The 25,000-nt window shown below is 34.8% G+C and overlaps 2 protein-coding genes across 2 annotated transcripts in view; one reads left to right on the top strand and one right to left on the bottom strand.

Annotated features, from left to right (window-relative positions):
- Positions 1-19,640: 19,640 nt before the first annotated feature.
- On the bottom strand, positions 19,641-22,340 carry LOC137652749 (golgin subfamily A member 6-like protein 22). Its single transcript, XM_068386155.1, has one exon. It carries the CDS (start codon positions 22,338-22,340, stop codon positions 19,641-19,643), a length of 2,700 nt encoding a protein of 899 aa, XP_068242256.1.
- Positions 22,341-22,388: 48 nt separating this feature from the next.
- Positions 22,389-25,000, top strand: part of LOC137652748 (cysteine-rich, acidic integral membrane protein-like) — a 2,897-nt gene continuing 285 nt past the window's right edge. The window contains exons 1-6 of the mRNA XM_068386154.1: positions 22,389-22,395; positions 23,359-23,552; positions 23,634-24,181; positions 24,335-24,360; positions 24,460-24,701; positions 24,977-25,000. The exon at positions 24,977-25,000 is cut by the window's right edge and continues 285 nt beyond it. Coding sequence (XP_068242255.1) covers positions 22,389-22,395; positions 23,359-23,552; positions 23,634-24,181; positions 24,335-24,360; positions 24,460-24,701; positions 24,977-25,000 — 1,041 coding nt within the window. The remainder of the gene's footprint in view (positions 22,396-23,358; positions 23,553-23,633; positions 24,182-24,334; positions 24,361-24,459; positions 24,702-24,976) is intronic.

Below are 25,000 nucleotides of genomic sequence, written 5' to 3'. Positions count from 1 at the left end.
GTACTTCTACATCAATGGATGTTTCCTCCTCAAAGAAAAGTTTCTTTTTCTTCTCCATATTCCATTGTCCCACCATTTAATCCTTTCAATTGAGTTCGTACTTTATCCTATGAGGTAGGCTTTACTTCTACATCAAAGGATATTTCCTCCTCAAAGAAAAGTTTCTTTTTCTTCTCCATATTCCATTGTCCCACCATTTGATCCTTTCAATTGAGTTCGTACTTTATCCTATGAGGTAGGCTTGTACTTCTACATCAAAGGATATTTCCTCCTCAAAGAAAAGTTTCTTTTTCTTCTCCATATTCCATCATCCCACCATTTGATCCTTTCAATTGAGTTCGTACTTTATCCTATGAGGTAGGCTTGTACTTCTACATCATTGGATATTTCCTCCTTAAAGAATGGTTTCTTTTTCTTCTCCATATTCCATCATCCCACCATTTGATCCTTTCAATTGAGTTCGTACTTTATCCTATGATGTAGGCTTGTACTTCTACATCAATGGATATTTCCTCCTCAAAGAAAAGTTTCTTTTTCTTCTCCATATTCCATTGTCCCACCATTTAATCCTTTCAATTGAGTTCGTACTTTATCCTATGAGGTAGGCTTGTACTTCTACATCAAAGGATATTTCCTCCTCAAAGAAAAGTTTCTTTTTCTTCTCCATATTCCATTGTCCCACCATTTGATCCTTTCAATTGAGTTCGTACTTTATCCTATGAGGTAGGCTTGTACTTCTACATCAAAGGATATTTCCTCCTCAAAGAAAGGATTCTTTTTCTTCTCCATATTCCATTGTCCCACCATTTGATCCTTTCAATTGAGTTCGTACTTTATCCTATGAGGTAGGCTTGTACTTCTACATCAAAGGATATTTCCTCCTCAAAGAAAAGTTCCCTTTTCTTTTCCATATTCCATCATCCCACCATTTAATCCTTTCAATCGAGTTCGTACTTTATCCTATGAGGTAGGCTTGTACTTCTACATCAATGGATATTTCCTCCTCAAAGAAAAGTTTCTTTTTCTTCTCCATATTCCATTGTCCCACCATTTGATCCTTTCAATTGAGTTAGTACTTTATCCTATGAGGTAGGCTTGTACTTCTACATCAATGGATATTTCCTCCTTAAAGAATGGTTTCTTTTTCTTCTCCATATTCCATTGTCCCACCATTTAATCCTTTCAATTGAGTTAGTACTTTATCCTATGAGGTAGGCTTGTACTTCTACATCAATGGATATTTCCTCCTTAAAGAATGGTTTCTTTTTCTTCTCCATATTCCATTGTCCCACCATTTAATCCTTTCAATCGAGTTCGTGCTTTATCCTATGAGGTAGGCTTGTACTTCTACATCAAAGGATATTTCCTCCTCAAAGAAAAGTTTCTTTTTCTTCTCCATATTCCATTGTCCCACCATTTAATCCTTTCAATTGAGTTAGTACTTTATCCTATGAGGTAGGCTTGTACTTCTACATCAATGGATATTTCCTCCTTAAAGAATGGTTTCTTTTTCTTCTCCATATTCCATTGTCCCACCATTTAATCCTTTCAATTGAGTTAGTACTTTATCCTATGAGGTAGGCTTGTACTTCTACATCAATGGATATTTCCTCCTTAAAGAATGGTTTCTTTTTCTTCTCCATATTCCATTGTCCCACCATTTAATCCTTTCAATCGAGTTCGTGCTTTATCCTATGAGGTAGGCTTGTACTTCTACATCAATGGATATTTCCTCCTTAAAGAATGGTTTCTTTTTCTTCTCCATATTCCATTGTCCCACCATTTAATCCTTTCAATTGAGTTAGTACTTTATCCTATGAGGTAGGCTTGTACTTCTACATCAATGGATATTTCCTCCTTAAAGAATGGTTTCTTTTTCTTCTCCATATTCCATTGTCCCACCATTTAATCCTTTCAATCGAGTTCGTGCTTTATCCTATGAGGTAGGCTTGTACTTCTACATCAAAGGATATTTCCTCCTCAAAGAAAAGTTTCTTTTTCTTCTCCATATTCCATTGTCCCACCATTTAATCCTTTCAATTGAGTTAGTACTTTATCCTATGAGGTAGGCTTGTACTTCTACATCAATGGATATTTCCTCCTCAAAGAAAAGTTTCTTTTTCTTCTCCATATTCCATTGTCCCACCATTTAATCCTTTCAATTGAGTTAGTACTTTATCCTATGAGGTAGGCTTGTACTTCTACATCAATGGATATTTCCTCCTTAAAGAATGGTTTCTTTTTCTTCTCCATATTCCATTGTCCCACCATTTAATCCTTTCAATTGAGTTCGTACTTTATCCTATGATGTAGGCTTGTACTTCTACATCAATGGATATTTCCTCCTTAAAGAATGGTTTCTTTTTCTTCTCCATATTCCATTGTCCCACCATTTAATCCTTTCAATTGAGTTCGTACTTTATCCTATGATGTAGGCTTGTACTTCTACATCAAAGGATATTTCCTCCTCAAAGAAAGGTTTCTTTTTCTTCTCCATATTCCATTGTCCCACCATTTGATCCTTTCAATTGAGTTCGTACTTTATCCTATGAGGTAGGCTTGTACTTCTACATCAATGGATATTTCCTCCTTAAAGAATGGTTTCTTTTTCTTCTCCATATTCCATTGTCCCACCATTTAATCCTTTCAATTGAGTTCGTACTTTATCCTATGAGGTAGGCTTGTACTTCTACATCAATGGATATTTCCTCCTTAAAGAATGGTTTCTTTTTCTTCTCCATATTCCATTGTCCCACCATTTAATCCTTTCAATTGAGTTCGTACTTTATCCTATGAGGTAGGCTTGTACTTCTACATCAATGGATATTTCCTCCTTAAAGAATGGTTTCTTTTTCTTCTCCATATTCCATTGTCCCACCATTTAATCCTTTCAATTGAGTTCGTACTTTATCCTATGATGTAGGCTTGTACTTCTACATCAAAGGATATTTCCTCCTTAAAGAATGGTTTCTTTTTCTTCTCCATATTCCATTGTCCCACCATTTGATCCTTTCAATTGAGTTCGTACTTTATCCTATGATGTAGGCTTGTACTTCTACATCAATGGATATTTCCTCCTCAAAGAAAAGTTTCTTTTTCTTCTCCATATTCCATTGTCCCACCATTTAATCCTTTCAATTGAGTTCGTACTTTATCCTATGAGGTAGGCTTGTACTTCTACATCAAAGGATATTTCCTCCTCAAAGAAAAGTTTCTTTTTCTTCTCCATATTCCATTGTCCCACCATTTGATCCTTTCAATTGAGTTCGTACTTTATCCTATGAGGTAGGCTTGTACTTCTACATCAAAGGATATTTCCTCCTCAAAGAAAAGTTTCTTTTTCTTCTCCATATTCCATTGTCCCACCATTTGATCCTTTCAATTGAGTTCGTACTTTATCCTATGAGGTAGGCTTGTACTTCTACATCATGGATATTTCCTCCTCAAAGAATGGTTTCTTTTTCTTCTCCATATTCCATGTCCCACCATTTGATCCTTTCAATTGAGTTCGTACTTTATCCTATGATGTAGGCTTGTACTTCTACATCAATGGATATTTCCTCCTCAAAGAAAAGTTTCTTTTTCTTCTCCATATTCCATTGTCCCACCATTTGATCCTTTCAATTGAGTTCGTACTTTATCCTATGAGGTAGGCTTGTACTTCTACATCAAAGGATATTTCCTCCTCAAAGAAAGGTTTCTTTTTCTTCTCCATATTCCATTGTCCCACCATTTGATCCTTTCAATTGAGTTCGTACTTTATCCTATGAGGTAGGCTTGTACTTCTACATCAATGGATATTTCCTCCTCAAAGAAAAGTTTCTTTTTCTTCTCCATATTCCATTGTCCCACCATTTGATCCTTTCAATTGAGTTCGTACTTTATCCTATGAGGTAGGCTTGTACTTCTACATCAAAGGATATTTCCTCCTCAAAGAAAGGTTTCTTTTTCTTCTCCATATTCCATTGTCCCACCATTTGATCCTTTCAATTGAGTTCGTACTTTATCCTATGAGGTAGGCTTGTACTTCTACATCAAAGGATATTTCCTCCTCAAAGAAAGGTTTCTTTTTCTTCTCCATATTCCATCATGTCCCACCATTTGATCCTTTCAATTGAGTTCGTACTTTATCCTATGAGGTAGGCTTGTACTTCTACATCAAAGGATATTTCCTCCTCAAAGAAAGGTTTCTTTTTCTTCTCCATATTCCATTGTCCCACCATTTGATCCTTTCAATTGAGTTCGTACTTTATCCTATGAGGTAGGCTTGTACTTCTACATCAAAGGATATTTCCTCCTCAAAGAAAAGTTTCTTTTTCTTCTCCATATTCCATTGTCCCACCATTTGATCCTTTCAATTGAGTTCGTACTTTATCCTATGAGGTAGGCTTGTACTTCTACATCAAAGGATATTTCCTCCTCAAAGAAAAGGTTTCTTTTTCTTCTCCATATTCCATTGTCCCACCATTTGATCCTTTCAATTGAGTTCGTACTTTATCCTATGAGGTAGGCTTGTACTTCTACATCAATGGATATTTCCTCCTCAAAGAAAAGTTTCTTTTTCTTCTCCATATTCCATTGTCCCACCATTTGATCCTTTCAATTGAGTTCGTACTTTATCCTATGAGGTAGGCTTGTACTTCTACATCAAAGGATATTTCCTCCTCAAAGAAAGGTTTCTTTTTCTTCTCCATATTCCATTGTCCCACCATTTGATCCTTTCAATTGAGTTCGTACTTTATCCTATGAGGTAGGCTTGTACTTCTACATCAAAGGATATTTCCTCCTCAAAGAAAAGTTTCTTTTTCTTCTCCATATTCCATTGTCCCACCATTTAATCCTTTCAATTGAGTTCGTACTTTATCCTATGAGGTAGGCTTGTACTTCTACATCAATGGATATTTCCTCCTCAAAGAAAAGTTTCTTTTTCTTCTCCATATTCCATTGTCCCACCATTTGATCCTTTCAATTGAGTTAGTACTTTATCCTATGAGGTAGGCTTGTACTTCTACATCAATGGATATTTCCTCCTTAAAGAATGGTTTCTTTTTCTTCTCCATATTCCATTGTCCCACCATTTAATCCTTTCAATCGAGTTCGTACTTTATCCTATGAGGTAGGCTTGTACTTCTACATCAATGGATATTTCCTCCTTAAAGAATGGTTTCTTTTTCTTCTCCATATTCCATTGTCCCACCATTTAATCCTTTCAATTGAGTTAGTACTTTATCCTATGAGGTAGGCTTGTACTTCTACATCAATGGATATTTCCTCCTTAAAGAATGGTTTCTTTTTCTTCTCCATATTCCATTGTCCCACCATTTAATCCTTTCAATTGAGTTAGTACTTTATCCTATGAGGTAGGCTTGTACTTCTACATCAATGGATATTTCCTCCTTAAAGAATGGTTTCTTTTTCTTCTCCATATTCCATTGTCCCACCATTTAATCCTTTCAATCGAGTTCGTACTTTATCCTATGAGGTAGGCTTGTACTTCTACATCAATGGATATTTCCTCCTCAAAGAAAAGTTTCTTTTTCTTCTCCATATTCCATTGTCCCACCATTTGATCCTTTCAATTGAGTTCGTACTTTATCCTATGAGGTAGGCTTGTACTTCTACATCAAAGGATATTTCCTCCTCAAAGAAAGGTTTCTTTTTCTTCTCCATATTCCATTGTCCCACCATTTGATCCTTTCAATTGAGTTCGTACTTTATCCTATGAGGTAGGCTTGTACTTCTACATCAAAGGATATTTCCTCCTCAAAGAAAAGTTTCTTTTTCTTCTCCATATTCCATTGTCCCACCATTTATCCTTTCAATTGAGTTCGTACTTTATCCTATGAGGTAGGCTTGTACTTCTACATCAAAGGATATTTCCTCCTCAAAGAAAAGTTTCTTTTTCTTCTCCATATTCCATTGTCCCACCATTTAATCCTTTCAATTGAGTTCGTACTTTATCCTATGAGGTAGGCTTGTACTTCTACATCAAAGGATATTCCTCCTCAAAGAAAAGTTTCTTTTTCTTCTCCATATTCCATTGTCCCACCATTTAATCCTTTCAATTGAGTTCGTACTTTATCCTATGAGGTAGGCTTGTACTTCTACATCAAAGGATAGTTCCTCCTCAAAGAAAAGTTTCTTTTTCTTCTCCATATTCCATTGTCCCACCATTTAATCCTTTCAATTGAGTTCGTACTTTATCCTATGAGGTAGGCTTGTACTTCTACATCAAAGGATAGTTCCTCCTCAAAGAAAAGTTTCTTTTTCTTCTCCATATTCCATTGTCCAACCATTTAATCCTTTCAATTGAGTTCGTACTTAATCCTATGAGGTAGGCTTGTACTTCTACATCAAAGGATAGTTCCTCCTCAAAGAAAAGTTTCTTTTTCTTCTCCATATTCCATTGTCCCAACCATTTAATCCTTTCAATTGAGTTCGTACTTAATCCTATGAGGTAGGCTTGTACTTCTACATCAAAGGATAGTTCCTCCTCAAAGAAAAGTTTCTTTTTCTTCTCCATATTCCATTGTCCCACCATTTAATCCTTTCAATTGAGTTCGTACTTTATCCTATGAGGTAGGCTTGTACTTCTACATCAAAGGATAGTTCCTCCTCAAAGAAAAGTTTCTTTTTCTTCTCCATATTCCATTGTCCCAACCATTTAATCCTTTCAATTGAGTTCGTACTTATCCTATGAGGTAGGCTTGTACTTCTACATCAAAGGATATTCCTCCTCAAAGAAAAGTTTCTTTTTCTTCTCCATATTCCATTGTCCCAACCATTTGATCCTTTCAATTGAGTTCGTACTTTATCCTATGAGGTAGGCTTGTACTTCTACATCAAAGGATATTTCCTCCTCAAAGAAAAGTTTCTTTTTCTTCTCCATATTCCATTGTCCCACCATTTGATCCTTTCAATTGAGTTCGTACTTTATCCTATGAGGTAGGCTTGTACTTCTACATCAAAGGATATTTCCTCCTCAAAGAAAGGTTTCTTTTTCTTCTCCATATTCCATTGTCCCACCATTTGATCCTTTCAATTGAGTTCGTACTTTATCCTATGAGGTAGGCTTGTACTTCTACATCAAAGGATATTTCCTCCTCAAAGAAAAGTTTCTTTTTCTTCTCCATATTCCATTGTCCCACCATTTGATCCTTTCAATTGAGTTCGTACTTTATCCTATGAGGTAGGCTTGTACTTCTACATCAAAGGATATTTCCTCCTCAAAGAAAGGTTTCTTTTTCTTCTCCATATTCCATTGTCCCACCATTTGATCCTTTCAATTGAGTTCGTACTTTATCCTATGAGGTAGGCTTGTACTTCTACATCAAAGGATATTTCCTCCTCAAAGAAAGTTTCTTTTTCTTCTCCATATTCCATTGTCCCACCATTTGATCCTTTCAATTGAGTTCGTACTTTATCCTATGAGGTAGGCTTGTACTTCTACATCAAAGGATATTTCCTCCTCAAAGAAAGGTTTCTTTTTCTTCTCCATATTCCATTGTCCCACCATTTGATCCTTTCAATTGAGTTCGTACTTTATCCTATGAGGTAGGCTTGTACTTCTACATCAAAGGATATTTCCTCCTCAAAGAAAGTTTCTTTTTCTTCTCCATATTCCATTGTCCCACCATTTGATCCTTTCAATTGAGTTCGTACTTTATCCTATGAGGTAGGCTTGTACTTCTACATCAAAGGATATTTCCTCCTCAAAGAAAAGTTTCTTTTTCTTCTCCATATTCCATTGTCCCACCATTTGATCCTTTCAATTGAGTTCGTACTTTATCCTATGAGGTAGGCTTGTACTTTATATCAAAGGATATTTCCTCCTCAAAGAAAAGTTTCTTTTTCTTCTCCATATTCCATTGTCCCACCATTTGATCCTTTCAATTGAGTTCGTACTTTATCCTATGAGGTAGGCTTGTACTTCTACATCAAAGGATATTTCCTCCTCAAAGAAAAGTTTCTTTTTCTTCTCCATATTCCATTGTCCCACCATTTGATCCTTTCAATTGAGTTCGTACTTTATCCTATGAGGTAGGCTTGTACTTCTACATCAAAGGATATTTCCTCCTCAAAGAAAAGTTTCTTTTTCTTCTCCATATTCCATTGTCCCACCATTTGATCCTTTCAATTGAGTTCGTACTTTATCCTATGAGGTAGGCTTGTACTTCTACATCAAAGGATATTTCCTCCTCAAAGAAAAGTTTCTTTTTCTTCTCCATATTCCATTGTCCCACCATTTGATCCTTTCAATTGAGTTCGTACTTTATCCTATGAGGTAGGCTTGTACTTCTACATCAAAGGATATTTCCTCCTCAAAGAAAAGTTTCTTTTTCTTCTCCATATTCCATTGTCCCACCATTTGATCCTTTCAATTGAGTTCGTACTTTATCCTATGAGGTAGGCTTGTACTTCTACATCAAAGGATATTTCCTCCAAAGAAAATTTTCTTTTTCTTCTCCATATTCCATTGTCCCACCATTTGATCCTTTCAATTGAGTTCGTACTTTATCCTATGAGGTAGGCTTGTACTTCTACATCAAAGGATATTTCCTCCTCAAAGAAAAGTTTCTTTTTCTTCTCCATATTCCATTGTCCCACCATTTGATCCTTTCAATTGAGTTCATCTTTATCCTATGAGGTAGGCTTGTACTTCTACATCAAAGGATATTTCCTCCTCAAAGAAATGTTTCTTTTTCTTCTCCATATTCCATTGTCCCACCATTTGATCCTTTCAATTGAGTTCGTACTTTATCCTATGAGGTAGGCTTGTACTTCTACATCAAAGGATATTTCCTCCTCAAAGAAAATTTTCTTTTTCTTCTCCATATTCCATTGTCCCACCATTTGATCCTTTCAATTGAGTTCGTACTTTATCCTATGAGGTAGGCTTGTACTTCTACATCAAAGGATATTTCCTCCTCAAAGAAATGTTTCTTTTTCTTCTCCATATTCCATTGTCCCACCATTTGATCCTTTCAATTGAGTTCGTACTTTATCCTATGAGGTAGGCTTGTACTTCTACATCAAAGGATATTTCCTCCTCAAAGAAATGTTTCTTTTTCTTCTCCATATTCCATTGTCCCACCATTTGATCCTTTCAATTGAGTTCGTACTTTATCCTATGAGGTAGGCTTGTACTTCTACATCAAAGGATATTTCCTCCTCAAAGAAAAGTTTCTTTTTCTTCTCCATATTCCATTGTCCCACCATTTGATCCTTTCAATTGAGTTCGTACTTTATCCTATGAGGTAGGCTTGTACTTCTACATCAAAGGATATTTCCTCCTCAAAGAAAAGTTTCTTTTTCTTCTCCATATTCCATTGTCCCACCATTTGATCCTTTCAATTGAGTTCGTACTTTATCCTATGAGGTAGGCTTGTACTTCTACATCAAAGGATATTTCCTCCTCAAAGAAATGTTTCTTTTTCTTCTCCATATTCCATTGTCCCACCATTTGATCCTTTCAATTGAGTTCGTACTTTATCCTATGAGGTAGGCTTGTACTTCTACATCAAAGGATATTTCCTCCTCAAAGAAAAGTTTCTTTTTCTTCTCCATATTCCATTGTCCCACCATTTGATCTTTTCAATTGTGTTAGTACTTTATCCTATGAGGTAGGCTTGTACTTCTACATCAAAGGATATTTCCTCCTCAAAGAAAAGTTTCTTTTTCTTCTCCATATTCCATTGTCCCACCATTTGATCCTTTCAATTGAGTTCGTACTTTATCCTATGAGGTAGGCTTGTACTTCTACATCAAAGGATATTTCCTCCTCAAAGAAAAGTTTCTTTTTCTTCTCCATATTCCATTGTCCCACCATTTGATCCTTTCAATTGAGTTAGTACTTTATCCTATGAGGTAGGCTTGTACTTCTATATCAAAGGATATTTCCTCCTCAAAGAAAAGTTTCTTTTTCTTCTCCATATTCCATTGTCCCACCATTTGATCCTTTCAATTGAGTTAGTACTTTATCCTATGAGGTAGGCTTGTACTTCTACATCAAAGGATATTTCCTCCTCAAAGAAAAGTTTCTTTTTCTTCTCCATATTCCATTGTCCCACCATTTGATCCTTTCAATTGAGTTAGTACTTTATCCTATGAGGTAGGCTTGTACTTCTACATCAAAGGATATTTCCTCCTCAAAGAAAAGTTTCTTTTTCTTCTCCATATTCCATTGTCCCACCATTTGATCTTTCAATTGAGTTCGTACTTTATCCTATGAGGTAGGCTTGTACTTCTACATCAAAGGATATTTCCTCCTCAAAGAAAAGTTTCTTTTTCTTCTCCATATTCCATTGTCCCACCATTTGATCCTTTCAATTGAGTTCGTACTTTATCCTATGAGGTAGGCTTGTACTTCTACATCAAAGGATATTTCCTCCTCAAAGAAAAGTTCTTTTTCTTCTCCATATTCCATTGTCCCACCATTTGATCCTTTCAATTGAGTTCGTACTTTATCCTATGAGGTAGGCTTGTACTTCTACATCAAAGGATATTTCCTCCTCAAAGAAAAGTTTCTTTTTCTTCTCCATATTCCATTGTCCCAAATTTGATCCTTTCAATTGAGTTCGTACTTTATCCTATGAGGTAGGCTTGTACTTCTACATCAAAGGATATTTCCTCCTCAAAGAAAGGTTTCTTTTTCTTCTCCATATTCCATTGTCCCACCATTTGATCCTTTCAATTGAGTTCGTACTTTATCCTATGAGGTAGGCTTGTACTTCTACATCAAAGGATATTTCCTCCTCAAAGAAAGGTTTCTTTTTCTTCTCCATATTCCATTGCCCACCATTTGATCCTTTCAATTGAGTTCGTACTTTATCCTATGAGGTAGGCTTGTACTTCTACATCAAAGGATATTTCCTCCTCAAAGAAAGGTTTCTTTTTCTTCTCCATATTCCATTGTCCCACCATTTGATCCTTTCAATTGAGTTCGTACTTTATCCTATGAGGTAGGCTTGTACTTCTACATCAAAGGATATTTCCTCCTCAAAGAAAGGTTTCTTTTTCTTCTCCATATTCCATTGTCCCACCATTTGATCCTTTCAATTGAGTTCGTACTTTATCCTATGAGGTAGGCTTGTACTTCTACATCAAAGGATATTTCCTCCTCAAAGAAAGGTTTCTTTTTCTTCTCCATATTCCATTGTCCCACCATTTGATCCTTTCAATTGAGTTCGTACTTTATCCTATGAGGTAGGCTTGTACTTCTACATCAAAGGATATTTCCTCCTCAAAGAAAGGTTTCTTTTTCTTCTCCATATTCCATTGTCCCACCATTTGATCCTTTCAATTGAGTTCGTACTTTATCCTATGAGGTAGGCTTGTACTTCTACATCAAAGGATATTTCCTCCTCAAAGAAAGTTTCTTTTTCTTCTCCATATTCCATTGTCCCACCATTTGATCCTTTCAATTGAGTTCGTACTTTATCCTATGAGGTAGGCTTGTACTTCTACATCAAAGGATATTTCCTCCTCAAAGAAAGGTTTCTTTTTCTTCTCCATATTCCATTGTCCCACCATTTGATCCTTTCAATTGAGTTCGTACTTTATCCTATGAGGTAGGCTTGTACTTCTATATCAAAGGATATTTCCTCCTCAAAGAAAGGTTTCTTTTTCTTCTCCATATTCCATTGTCCCACCATTTGATCCTTTCAATTGAGTTCGTACTTTATCCTATGAGGTAGGCTTGTACTTCTACATCAAAGGATATTTCCTCCTCAAAGAAAGGTTTCTTTTTCTTCTCCATATTCCATTGTCCCACCATTTGATCCTTTCAATTGAGTTCGTACTTTATCCTATGAGGTAGGCTTGTACTTCTACATCAAAGGATATTTCCTCCTCAAAGAAAGGTTTCTTTTTCTTCTCCATATTCCATTGTCCCACCATTTGATCCTTTCAATTGAGTTCGTACTTTATCCTATGAGGTAGGCTTGTACTTCTACATCAAAGGATATTTCCTCCTCAAAGAAAAGTTTCTTTTTCTTCTCCATATTCCATTGTCCCACCATTTGATCCTTTCAATTGAGTTCGTACTTTATCCTATGAGGTAGGCTTGTACTTCTACATCAAAGGATATTTCCTCCTCAAAGAAAAGTTTCTTTTTCTTCTCCATATTCCATTGTCCCACCATTTGATCCTTTCAATTGAGTTCATACTTTATCCTATGAGGTAGGCTTGTACTTCTACATCAAAGGATATTCCTCCTCAAAGAAAAGTTTCTTTTTCTTCTCCATATTCCATTGTCCCACCATTTGATCCTTTCAATTGAGTTCGTACTTTATCCTATGAGGTAGGCTTGTACTTCTACATCAAAGGATATTTCCTCCTCAAAGAAAAGTTTCTTTTTCTTCTCCATATTCCATTGTCCCACCATTTGATCCTTTCAATTGAGTTCTACTTTATCCTATGAGGTAGGCTTGTACTTCTACATCAAAGGATATTTCCTCCTCAAAGAAAAGTTTCTTTTTCTTCTCCATATTCCATTGTCCCACCATTTGATCCTTTCAATTGAGTTCGTACTTTATCCTATGAGGTAGGCTTGTACTTCTACATCAAAGGATATTTCCTCCTCAAAGAAAAGTTTCTTTTTCTTCTCCATATTCCATTGTCCCACCATTTGATCCTTTCAATTGAGTTCGTACTTTATCCTATGAGGTAGGCTTGTACTTCTACATCAAAGGATATTTCCTCCTCAAAGAAAAGTTTCTTTTTCTTCTCCATATTCCATTGTCCCACCATTTGATCCTTTCAATTGAGTTCGTACTTTATCCTATGAGGTAGGCTTGTACTTCTACATCAAAGGATATTTCCTCCTCAAAGAAAGTTTCTTTTTCTTCTCCATATTCCATTGTCCCACCATTTGATCCTTTCAATTGAGTTCGTACTTTATCCTATGAGGTAGGCTTGTACTTCTACATCAAAGGATATTTCCTCCTCAAAGAAAGTTTCTTTTTCTTCTCCATATTCCATTGTCCCACCATTTAATCCTTTCAATTGAGTTCGTACTTTATCCTATGAGGTAGGCTTGTACTTCTACATCAAAGGATATTTCCTCCTCAAAGAAAAGTTTCTTTTTCTTCTCCATATTCCATTGTCCCACCATTTGATCCTTTCAATTGAGTTCGTACTTTATCCTATGAGGTAGGCTTGTACTTCTACATCAAAGGATATTTCCTCCTCAAAGAAATTTCTTTTTCTTCTCCATATTCCATTGTCCCACCATTTGATCCTTTCAATTGAGTTCGTACTTTATCCTATGAGGTAGGCTTGTACTTCTACATCAAAGGATATTTCCTCCTCAAAGAAAGGTGTCTTTTTCTTCTCCATATTCCATTGTCCCACCATTTGATCCTTTCAATTGAGTTCGTACTTTATCCTATGAGGTAGGCTTGTACTTCTACATCAAAGGATATTTCCTCCTCAAAGAAAAGTTCTTTTTCTTCTCCATATTCCATTGTCCCACCATTTGATCCTTTCAATTGAGTTCTACTTTATCCTATGAGGTAGGCTTGTACTTCTACATCAAAGGATATTTCCTCCTCAAAGAAAGTTTCTTTTTCTTCTCCATATTCCATTGCCCACCATTTGATCCTTTCAATTGAGTTCATACTTTATCCTATGAGGTAGGCTTGTACTTCTACATCAAAGGATATTTCCTCCTCAAAGAAAGGTTTTTTTCTTCTCCATATTCCATTGTCCCACCATTTGATCCTTTCAATTGAGTTCGTACTTTATCCTATGAGGTAGGCTTGTACTTCTACATCAAAGGATATTTCCTCCTCAAAGAAAAGTTTCTTTTTCTTCTCCATATTCCATTGTCCCACCATTTGATCCTTTCAATTGAGTTCGTACTTTATCCTATGAGGTAGGCTTGTACTTCTACATCAAAGGATATTTCCTCCTCAAAGAAAGGTTTCTTTTTCTTCTCCATATTCCATTTTCCCACCATTTGATCCTTTCAATTGAGTTCATACTTTATCCTATGAGGTAGGCTTGTACTTCTACATCAAAGGATATTTCCTCCTCAAAGAAAGGTTTCTTTTTCTTCTCCATATTCCATTTCCCACCATTTGATCCTTTCAATTGAGTTTGTACTTTATCCTATGAGGTAGGCTTGTACTTCTACATCAAAGGATATTTCCTCCTCAAAGAAAGGATTCTTTTTCTTCTCCATATTCCATTGTCCCACCATTTGATCCTTTCAATTGAGTTCGTACTTTATCCTATGAGGTAGGCTTGTACTTCTACATCAAAGGATATTTCCAGCCTCAAAGAAAAGTTTCTTTTTCTTCTCCATATTCCATTGTCCCACCATTTGATCCTTTCAATTGAGTTCGTACTTTATCCTATGAGGTAGGCTTGTACTTCTACATCAAAGGATATTTCCTCCTCAAAGAAAAGTTTCTTTTTCTTCTCCATATTCCATTGTCCCACCATTTGATCCTTTCAATTGAGTTCGTACTTTATCCTATGAGGTAGGCTTGTACTTCTACATCAAAGGATATTTCCTCCTCAAAGAAAGGTTCTTTTTCTTCTCCATATTCCATTGTCCCACCATTTGATCCTTTCAATTGAGTTCGTACTTTATCCTATGAGGTAGGCTTGTACTTCTACATCAAAGGATATTTCCACCTCAAAGAAAGGTTTCTTTTTCTTCTCCATATTCCATTGTCCCACCATTTGATCCTTTCAATTGAGCTCGTACTTTATCCTATGAGGTAGGCTTGTACTTCTACATCAAAGGATATTTCCTCCTCAAAGAAAAGGTTCTTTTTCTTCTCCATATTCCATTGTCCCACCATTTGATCCTTTCAATTGAGCTCGTACTTTATCCTATGAGGTAGGCTTGTACTTCTACATCAAAGGATATTTCCTCCTCAAAGAAAGGTTTCTTTTTCTTCTCCATATTCCATTGTCCCACCATTTGATCCTTTCAATTGAGTTCGTACTTTATCCTATGAGGTAGGCTTGTACTTCTACATCAAAGGATATTTCCTCCTCAAAGAAAGGTTTCTTTTTCTTCTCCATATTCCATTGTCCCACCATTTGATCCTTTCAATTGAGTTCGTACTTTATCCTATGAGGTAGGCTTGTACTTCTACATCAAAGGATATTTCCTCCTCAAAGAAAGGTTCTTTTTCTTCTCCATATTCCATTGTCCCACCATTTGATCCTTTCAATTGAGTTCGTACTTTATCCTATGAGGTAGGCTTGTACTTCTACATCAAAGGATATTTCCTCCTCAAAGAAAGGTCTTTTTCTTCTCCATATTCCATTGCCCAACCATTTGATCCTTTCAATTGAGTTCGTACTTTATCCTATGAGGTAGGCTTGTACTTCTACATCAAAGGATATTTCCTCCTCAAAGAAAGGTTTCTTTTTCTTCTCCATATTCCATTGTCCCACCATTTGATCCTTTCAATTGAGTTCGTACTTTATCTATGAGGTAGGCTTGTACTTCTACATCAAAGGATATTTCCTCCTCAAAGAAAAGTTTCTTTTTCTTCTCCATATTCCATTGTCCCACCATTTGATCCTTTCAATTGAGTTCGTACTTTATCCTATGAGGTAGGCTTGTACTTCTACATCAAAGGATATTTCCTCCTCAAAGAAAGGTTTCTTTTTCTTCTCCATATTCCATTTTCTCACCATTTGATCCTTTCAATTGAGTTCATACTTTATCCTATGAGGTAGGCTTGTACTTCTACATCAAAGGATATTTCCTCCTCAAAGAAAGGTTTCTTTTTCTTCTCCATATTCCATTTTCCCACCATTTGATCCTTTCAATTGAGTTCGTACTTTATCCTATGAGGTAGGCTTGTACTTCTACATCAAAGGATATTTCCTCCTCAAAGAAAGTTTCTTTTTCTTCTCCATATTCCATTGTCCCACCATTTGATCCTTTCAATTGAGTTCGTACTTTATCCTATGAGGTAGGCTTGTACTTCTACATCAAAGGATATTTCCAGCTCAAAGAAAAGTTTCTTTTTCTTCTCCATATTCCATTGTCCCACCATTTGATCCTTTCAATTGAGTTCGTACTTTATCCTATGAGGTAGGCTTGTACTTCTACATCAAAGGATATTTCCTCCTCAAAGAAAAGTTTCTTTTTCTTCTCCATATTCCATTGTCCCACCATTTGATCCTTTCAATTGAGTTCGTACTTTATCCTATGAGGTAGGCTTGTACTTCTACATCAAAGGATATTTCCTCCTCAAAGAAAGGTTCTTTTTCTTCTCCATATTCCATTATCCCACCATTTGATCCTTTCAATTGAGTTCGTACTTTATCCTATGAGGTAGGCTTGTACTTCTACATCAAAGGATATTTCCACCTCAAAGAAAGGTTTCTTTTTCTTCTCCATATTCCATTGTCCCACCATTTGATCCTTTCAATTGAGCTCGTACTTTATCCTATGAGGTAGGCTTGTACTTCTACATCAAAGGATATTTCCTCCTCAAAGAAAAGTTTCTTTTTCTTCTCCATATTCCATTGTCCCACCATTTGATCCTTTCAATTGAGCTCGTACTTTATCCTATGAGGTAGGCTTGTACTTCTACATCAAAGGATATTTCCTCCTCAAAGAAAGGTTTCTTTTTCTTCTCCATATTCCATTGTCCCACCATTTGATCCTTTCAATTGAGCTCGTACTTTATCCTATGAGGTAGGCTTGTACTTCTTCATCAAAGGATATTTCCACCTCAAAGAAAGGTTTCTTTTTCTTCTCCATATTCCATTGTCCCACCATTTGATCCTTTCAATTGAGTTCGTACTTTATCCTATGAGGTAGGCTTGTACTTCTACATCAAAGGATATTTCCTCCTCAAAGAAAAGTTTCTTTTTCTTCTCCATATTCCATTGTCCCACCATTTGATCCTTTCAATTGAGTTCGTACTTTATCCTATGAGGTAGGCTTGTACTTCTTCATCAAAGGATATTTCCTCCTCAAAGAAAGGTTTCTTTTTCTTCTCCATATTCCATTGTCCCACCATTTGATCCTTTCAATTGAGTTCGTACTTTATCCTATGAGGTAGGCTTGTACTTCTACATCAAAGGATATTTCCTCCTCAAAGAAAAGTTTCTTTTTCTTCTCCATATTCCATTGTCCCACCATTTGATCCTTTCAATCAAGTTTGTACTTTATCCTATGAGGTAGGCTTGTACCTTTACATCAAAGGATATTTCCTCCTCAAAGAAAAGTTTTTTTTTCTTCTCCATATTCCATTGTCCCACCATTTGATCCTTTCAATAGAGTTCGTACTTTATCCTATGAGGTAGGCTTGTACTTCTTCATCAAAGGATATTTCCACCTCAAAGAAAGGTTTCTTTTTCTTCTCCATATTCCATTGTCCCACCATTTCATCCTTTCAATTGAGTTCGTACTTTATCCTATGAGGTAGGCTTGTACTTCTTACATCAAAGGATATTTCCTCCTCAAAGAAAAGTTTTTTTTTTTTCTTCTCCATATTCCATTGTCCCACCATTTCATCCTTTCAATTGAGTTTGTACTTTATCCTATGAGGTAGGCTTGTACTTCTACATCAAAGGATATTTCCTCCTCAAAGAAAAGTTTCTTTTTCTTCTCCATATTCCATTGTCCCACCATTGTATCCTTTCAATTGAGTTCGTACTTTATCCTATGAGGTAGGCTTGTACTTCTACATCAAAGGATATTTCCACCTCAAAGAAAAGTTTCTTTTTCTTCTCCATATTCCATTGTCCCACCATTTCATCCTTTCAATTGAGTTCGTACTTTATCCTATGAGGTAGGCTTGTACTTCTACATCAAAGGATATTTCCTCCTCAAAGAAAAATTTTTTTTTCTTCTTCATATTCCATTGTCCCACCATTTCATCCTTTCAATTGAGTTCGTGCTTTATCCTATGAGGTAGGCTTGTACTTCTACATCAAAGGATATTTTCTCCTCAAAGAAAATTTTTTTTTTCTTCTTCATATTCCATTGTCCCACCATTTCATCCTTTCAATTGAGTTCGTGCTTTATCCTATGAGGTAGGCTTGTACTTCTTTCTACATCAAAGGATATTTTCTCCTCAAAGAAAATTTTTTTTTTCTTCTTCATATTCCATTGTCCCACCATTTCATCCTTTCAATTGAGTTCGTGCTTTATCCTATGAGGTAGGCTTGTACTTCTACATCAAAGGATATTTCCTCCTCAAAGAAAATTTTTTCTTTCTTCTTCATATTCCATTGTCCCACCATTTCATCCTTTCAATTGAGTTCGTGCTTTATCCTATGAGGTAGGCTTGTACTTCTTCATCAAAGGATATTTCCACCTCAAAGAAAGGTTTCTTTTTCTTCTCCATATTCCATTGTCCCACCATTTGATCCTTTCAATCGAGTTTGTACTTTATCCTATGAGGTAGGCTTGTACTTCTACATCAAAGGATATTTCCTCCTCAAAGAAAAGTTTCTTTTTCTTCTCCATATTCCATTGTCCCACCATTTGATCCTTTCAATTGAGTTCGTACTTTATCCTATGAGGTAGGCTTGTACTTCTACATCAAAGGATATTTCCTCCTCAAAGAAAGGTTTCTTTTTCTTCTCCATTTTCCATTGTCCCACCATTTGATCCTTTCAATTGAGTTCGTACTTTATCCTATGAGGTAGGCTTGTACTTCTACATCAAAGGATATTTCCTCCTCAAAGAAAGGTTTCTTTTTCTTCTCCATTTTCCATTGTCCCACCATTTGATCCTTTCAATTGAGTTCGTACTTTATCCTATGAGGTAAGGTTGTACTTCTACATCAAAAGAATATTTCTCTTTCTCCTGCTGCTCTTTCTTTTTTTTGGGGGGGAGGGTTTTATATATATATTTTTTTTTTTTTTTGGATTTTCTACTTTTTTTAAGATGCTGCTGCTCTTCTTTCTCCTCTTTTTTCTTTTTCTCCTGCTGCTCTTTCTTTTTTTTTCATATTTTTTGGGGGGGGATTTTCTACTTTTTTAAGCTGCTGCTGCTCTTCTTCCTCCTCTTTCTTCTCTTCCTCCTTCTGCTCTTTCTTTTTTTTTTCTTTTTTTTTTTTTTTGCCTTTACAGTTTTCGTCTTGGATTTTCTACTTTTGTTAAGCTACTGCTGCTCTTTTTCCTCCTCCTGCTTCTCCTTCTGCTGCATCAGCTCCTTTTTTTTTTTTTTTTTGTAGTTTTTTATATTGTTTTTTGATTTTGTAGTTCTTTATATTTTTTATTTGGATTTTTTAGTTTTTATATTTTTGGGGGATTTTTTTTTTCTTTTCTTATATTTTTTTCATTTTCTACTCATGCTCCTCCTCCCAGCCTAATTTCCGTGGTTCCCCTATAAGGGCTTGACTGCATACTAGAAGAACCTTCATCTCCTCCCTTCTGCATAGCCAGTCTTCTAGATTATTCCAACAGAACCACCCGAAGGTTAGTATCCGAAAGAATAGATCCAGATATCTGACCGTTTGTTCACACCTGACGAAGCCCCTGTACGACCCCACCAGGGAACATAGCATACTAGAAAAAGACAAGGTTTTTCCCTCTGCAGAGCAAATCCTGTAGGGTATTCCACGTCCTTCAAGCCGGGTAGCTGAGCCAAGCATCCCTTAAACACTTCTTGGATATTTCCTCCTGTTTCTCGGCCTTCAGTCTACTTAGTTTCTCAGTTGTTCCTTTTGCATTTGAATTTCTTCATTTTCAATTTTAAGAATCTCCAGTAACCTTTCTAGTCTCTTCATCTCACGATCTTTTATGGCGCATTCCCTTAACAGATTTTGGTAATCGGACACCATCTTAGCTTTCAGCTTTTCTTGCTCCTCTTTCTCTGCATTTAATTCATCTACTTTCTTTTTCCATACATTCACTTGATCCCTTTGTAATTTCTTCGGTCCCTTATTCCCAGTCTTAAGCATTTCCAGTAACTTTTCCTGTCGTTTTAACTGATCATCTTTTTGGGCGCATTCGTTCTTCAGATTTTCGTAATCCGACGCCATCTTAGCTTGCATCATTACCTGTTCCTCTTTCTCTGCCTTTAGTTCTTCTACTTCATTTATTAATTCATTTACTGGACCCTTTTGCAGTTCCTCTGGTCCATTATTTTCAGTTTTAAGATCTTCCAATAATTGTTTCAGTTCTTCCATCTGGTGATTTTTGTCATTATACGCCTTTTCTAAATTTTGGTAATCCGATGCAATCTTGGCTCGCAGGTCTTCTTGTTCTTCTTTCTCTCTGTTCAATTCATTTATTTGACTTCTCAATTGCTTTAGTTCCGACTTCTGATTTTGCATTTCATTCATTTCTCCATTTGCAGTTTTTAGATTTTTCAAGGATTTTATCTGTTCCTTCATCTGAAGTTCTTTTTTATTGAACGCCTTTTCTAGATTTTGATAATACGTCGCCATCTTAGCTCGCTGCTTCTCTTTTTCCTCTTTCTCACTTTTCAATTCTTCTATTTCATTTCTCAACTGATTCAGTTCCGCTTGCTGATTTTGCATCTTTTTCGTTTCTCCCTTTTCCTTTCTTAGTTTATCTAGTAAATTTTTCTGTTTTTTCAATTGAAGATCTTTTCTGTTGTAAACCTTTTCGAGAAATTGATAATACAACGCAATTTTACCTCGCAGGTTTTCTTGTTCCTCTTTCTCTCTTTTCAGCTCATTTATTTCATTTCTCAGCTGATTTAGTTCCGTTTTCTGATTTTGCACTTTTTTCAGTTTTCCATTTTCAGTTTTAAGATTTTCCAATAATTTGTTCTGTTCTTTCATCTCGAGATCTTTTCTTTTGTACACTTTTTCGAGATTTTGGTAATACAAGGCAATATTAGCTCGCAGCTTTTCTTGCTCCTCTTTCTCTGCCTTGAATTTCTTCATTTTACTTCTCAATTGATTTAGTTGTTCAGTTTTCTGATCTTGCATTTTTTTCAGTTTTTCATTTTCAGTTTTTAGATCTTCCAATATTTTTTCCTGTTCCTTCATCTGAATGTCTTTTTCGATGCACTCATTTTGCACTTTAGTTTTTTCATTTTGCACTTTATTATTTTTTTCATTTTCAGTTTTCAGAATATCGAGTAATTTTTCCTGTTCCTTCATCTGGAGGTCTTTTTCAACGCAGTCAGTTAACAAGTTTTCTATTTTCTCATTATAGATTATTTTAATTTCTTCTATTTCAGTGTTAAGAATTTCTTGTTTCTTCTCTTGTTCCTTCATCTGAAGGTCTTTTTCGGCGCAGTCAATTTTCAGCTTTTGATTCTCAGTCTCTTTTTGATCTTTCAGTTTTTCTTGCGTCTCTTTCTCTGCATTCATTTCATCTACTTCTCTTTTCAATTCATTTAGTTGTCCTTGTAACTTGCTGTTTTCCTCCTCAAGATTTTCCTGTTTCTTCTCCTGTTCCTTCATCTGAAGGTCTTTTTCGGTGCAGTCAATTTTCAGCTTTTGATTCTCAGTCTCTTTTTGATCTTTCAGTTTTTCTTGCGTCTCTTTCTCTGCATTCATTTCATCTGCTTCTCTTTTCAATTCATTTAGTTGTCCTTGTAACTTGCTGTTTTCCTCCTCAAGATTTTCCTGTTTCTTCTCCTGTTCCTTCATCTGAAGGTCTTTTTCGGCGGAGTCAATTTTCAGCTTTTGATTCTCAGTCTCTTTTTGATCTTTCAGTTTTTCTTGCGTCTCTTTCTCTATCTTAATTTCATCTAGGTCTCTTCTCATTTCATTTAGTTGTCCTTGTAACTTGCTGTTTTCCTCCTCAAGATTTTCCACCAGGGTCGTTCTATCCAGACAATCCGTTTTGAGATCCTCTCCGTCCAATTCTGGAGCGTCTTCGCCTTCTTTAGCCATCCTTCTCCTAGCAACCCTAATTCCACCGAATATGGCTCCGGCAGCAGCCAATCCGATGAAAAATGTCTTGTTACCGTGAGAAAGGATTTCCTCCGTTCCTCCAATGTCGAATTCGGGAAGAAGTTTGCCAAAGAACCAATTTGATTTCAACTGGTCGTTGAATCTCAAAGCTTCTTCCTTCATTTGCTGCAATCCAAGTTCACAGCCTCGTAGTTCCTCATGGGCTTTCCAATAGCCCCCGATCCAAGGACAGTGCTGCAGCCACCGACCGAGGAATCCATCCTGAGAGGCGACTGCACGACAGTCTCCAAAACGCGGCGCCTCTGGGAGAAACCACGAAAACCATTTGAAGACTGAGGACTCCTGGAGAGTTCGCAGCTGTCCCTGAAGATATAACGTCATATCCTCGCATGCAGCATTCCGTTCTTGGATAACCGAAGCTGCATTTTGAGTCCAGTTGTATTTTCCTTTAACAAATTTTCCCATCATATTCACCCACACACCGAATGCTTGATTGAACATAGCCATAATCATACATACCTCTCCTGAGTTTCGTATCAGCATATATTTGAAAAAATGAAAGGCGAGTCTTCAAAGAATTCTGAAGACTTTTCAGTTCCCCTGCAGACATTTTTGGAGTCACTGACTCCAACAGGTCTCCAGGACATTTTGTCCTCCTTTCTATCCAGAAGACGGTTTTAACTTTAGAAATAATAATAATAATAATAATAATAATAATAATAATAATAATAATAATAATAATAATAATAATAATAATAATAATAATACATATAGATATAAATATATATATATATATATATATATATATATATATATATATATATCTATATATATATGTATGTATATATATATATATATATATATATATATATATATATAGATAGATATATATATATATATATATATATATATATATATATATATATATATATATATATATACCTCTATTTGATAACCTTGCAGTCTTAAATATTTCTTTGTGACTTCATTCGAACTTCCAATAATATATCCAAAAGGAAACACACAAGAAAAGCATTCTATTTTGTAAATAGAATTTGCCTTACTCGACCAAAGAAATAGACATTAAATTGACAAACATTTTTGTCTATTTCCTTCGCAAATAAACTATGAAAAAGAGACTTGTGTCAGTCTGTTCAACATAAAAAACATTCGTTGCAAGTTTGAACTTTTGAAGTTACCTGATATTGTATTTTGTAGAGCTCGTAAAGATTCTGACAGAAACAGAAGTAATCAATAATAAACCAACATGAAGGAGAAATCACAATAAAACTGGAAATTACAAAAAGACTGGAAATCAGATTATAACAGGAAATCAGCATAAAGCTGGAAATCAGAATAAAAATAGAAATTACAACAAGACCGGAAATCAGAATAAAACTGGAAATCTGAATAAACTAGAAATCAAAATAAAACTAGAAAGAGGGATAAAACTGGAAATATGAATAAAACTATAGATAAGAATAAAACTAGAAATAAAAATATAACTGGAAATCAAATATAACAGGAAATCAGCGTAAAACTGGAAATCAGAATAAAACGGTAAATTACAAATGGACGGGAAATCATAAGACTGGAAATTACAATAAGACTGGAAATCAGGATAAAACTCTAAATCATAATAAGACTGAAAGTCAGAATATAATTGCAAATCAGAATAAAACTGTAAATTACAATATAACTGTAAATCAGAATAAAACTGTAAATTACAATATAATTGTAAATCAGAATAAAACTGTAAATTGCAATAATAGTGAAAATCAGAATATAACTTCAAATTAGAATAAAACTGGAAATTACAATAAGACTGAACATCAAAATAAAACTGTAAATTGTAATATAACTGTAAATCAGAATGAGACTGTAAATTGCAATATAACTGCAAATCAGAATAAAACTGTAAATTATAATATAACTGCAAATCAGGATAAAACTGTAAATTACAATATAACTGTAAATCAGAATGAGACTGTAAATTGCAATATAACTGCAAATCAGAATAAAACTGTAAATTACAATATAACTGCAAATCAAAATAAAACTGTAAATTACAATATAACTGCAAATCAGAATAAAACTGTAAATTACAATATGACTTTAAATTGCAATATAACTGTAAATCAGAATAAAACTGTAAATTACGATATAACTGTAAATCAGAATGAAACTGTAAATTGCAATATAACTGCAAATCAGAATAAAACTCTAAATTACAATATAACTGCAAATCAGAATAAAACTGTAAATTACAATATAACTGCAAATCAGAATAAAACTGTAAATTACAATATAACTGTAAATTGCAATATAACTGCAAATCAGAATATTCTGTAAATTACAATATAACCGTAAATCAGAATGAAACTGTAAATTACAATATAACTGCAAATCAGAATAAAACTGTAAATTACAATATAACTGCAAATCAGAATAAAACTGTAAATTACAATATAACTGTAAATTGCAATATAACTGCAAATCAGAATATTCTGTAAATTACAATATAACCGTAAATCAGAATAAAACTGTAAATTACAATATAACTGTAAATCAGAATAAAACTGTAAATTACAATATAACTGTAAATTGCAATATAACTGCAAATCAGAATATTCTGTAAATTACAATATAACCGTAAATCAGAATGAAAATGTAAATTACAATATAACTGCAAATCAGAATAAAACTGTAAATTACAATATAACTGCAAATCAGAATAAAACTGTAAATTACAATATAACTGCAAATCAAAATAAAACTGTAAATTACAATATAACTGTAAATTGCAATATAACTGTAAATCAGAATAAAACTGTAAATTACGATATAACTGTAAATCAGAATGAAACTGTAAATTACAATATAACTGCAAATCAGAATAAAACTAAATTACAATATAACTGCAAATCAGATTAAAACTGTAAATTACAATATAACTGTAAATTGCAATATAACTGCAAATCAGAATATTCTGTAAATTACAATATAACCGTAAATCAGAATAAAACTGTAAATTACAATATAACTGCAAATCAGAATAAAACTGTAAATTACAATATAACTGTAAATTGCAATATAACTGCAAATCAGAATATTCTGTAAATTACAATATAACCGTAAATCAGAATAAAACTGTAAATTACAATATA

The sequence above is a fragment of the Palaemon carinicauda genome, chromosome 14, assembly GCF_036898095.1.
Source record: "Palaemon carinicauda isolate YSFRI2023 chromosome 14, ASM3689809v2, whole genome shotgun sequence".
Lineage (NCBI taxonomy): Eukaryota > Metazoa > Arthropoda > Malacostraca > Decapoda > Palaemonidae > Palaemon > Palaemon carinicauda.
This window is presented reverse-complemented; position numbering and strand designations above follow the sequence as displayed.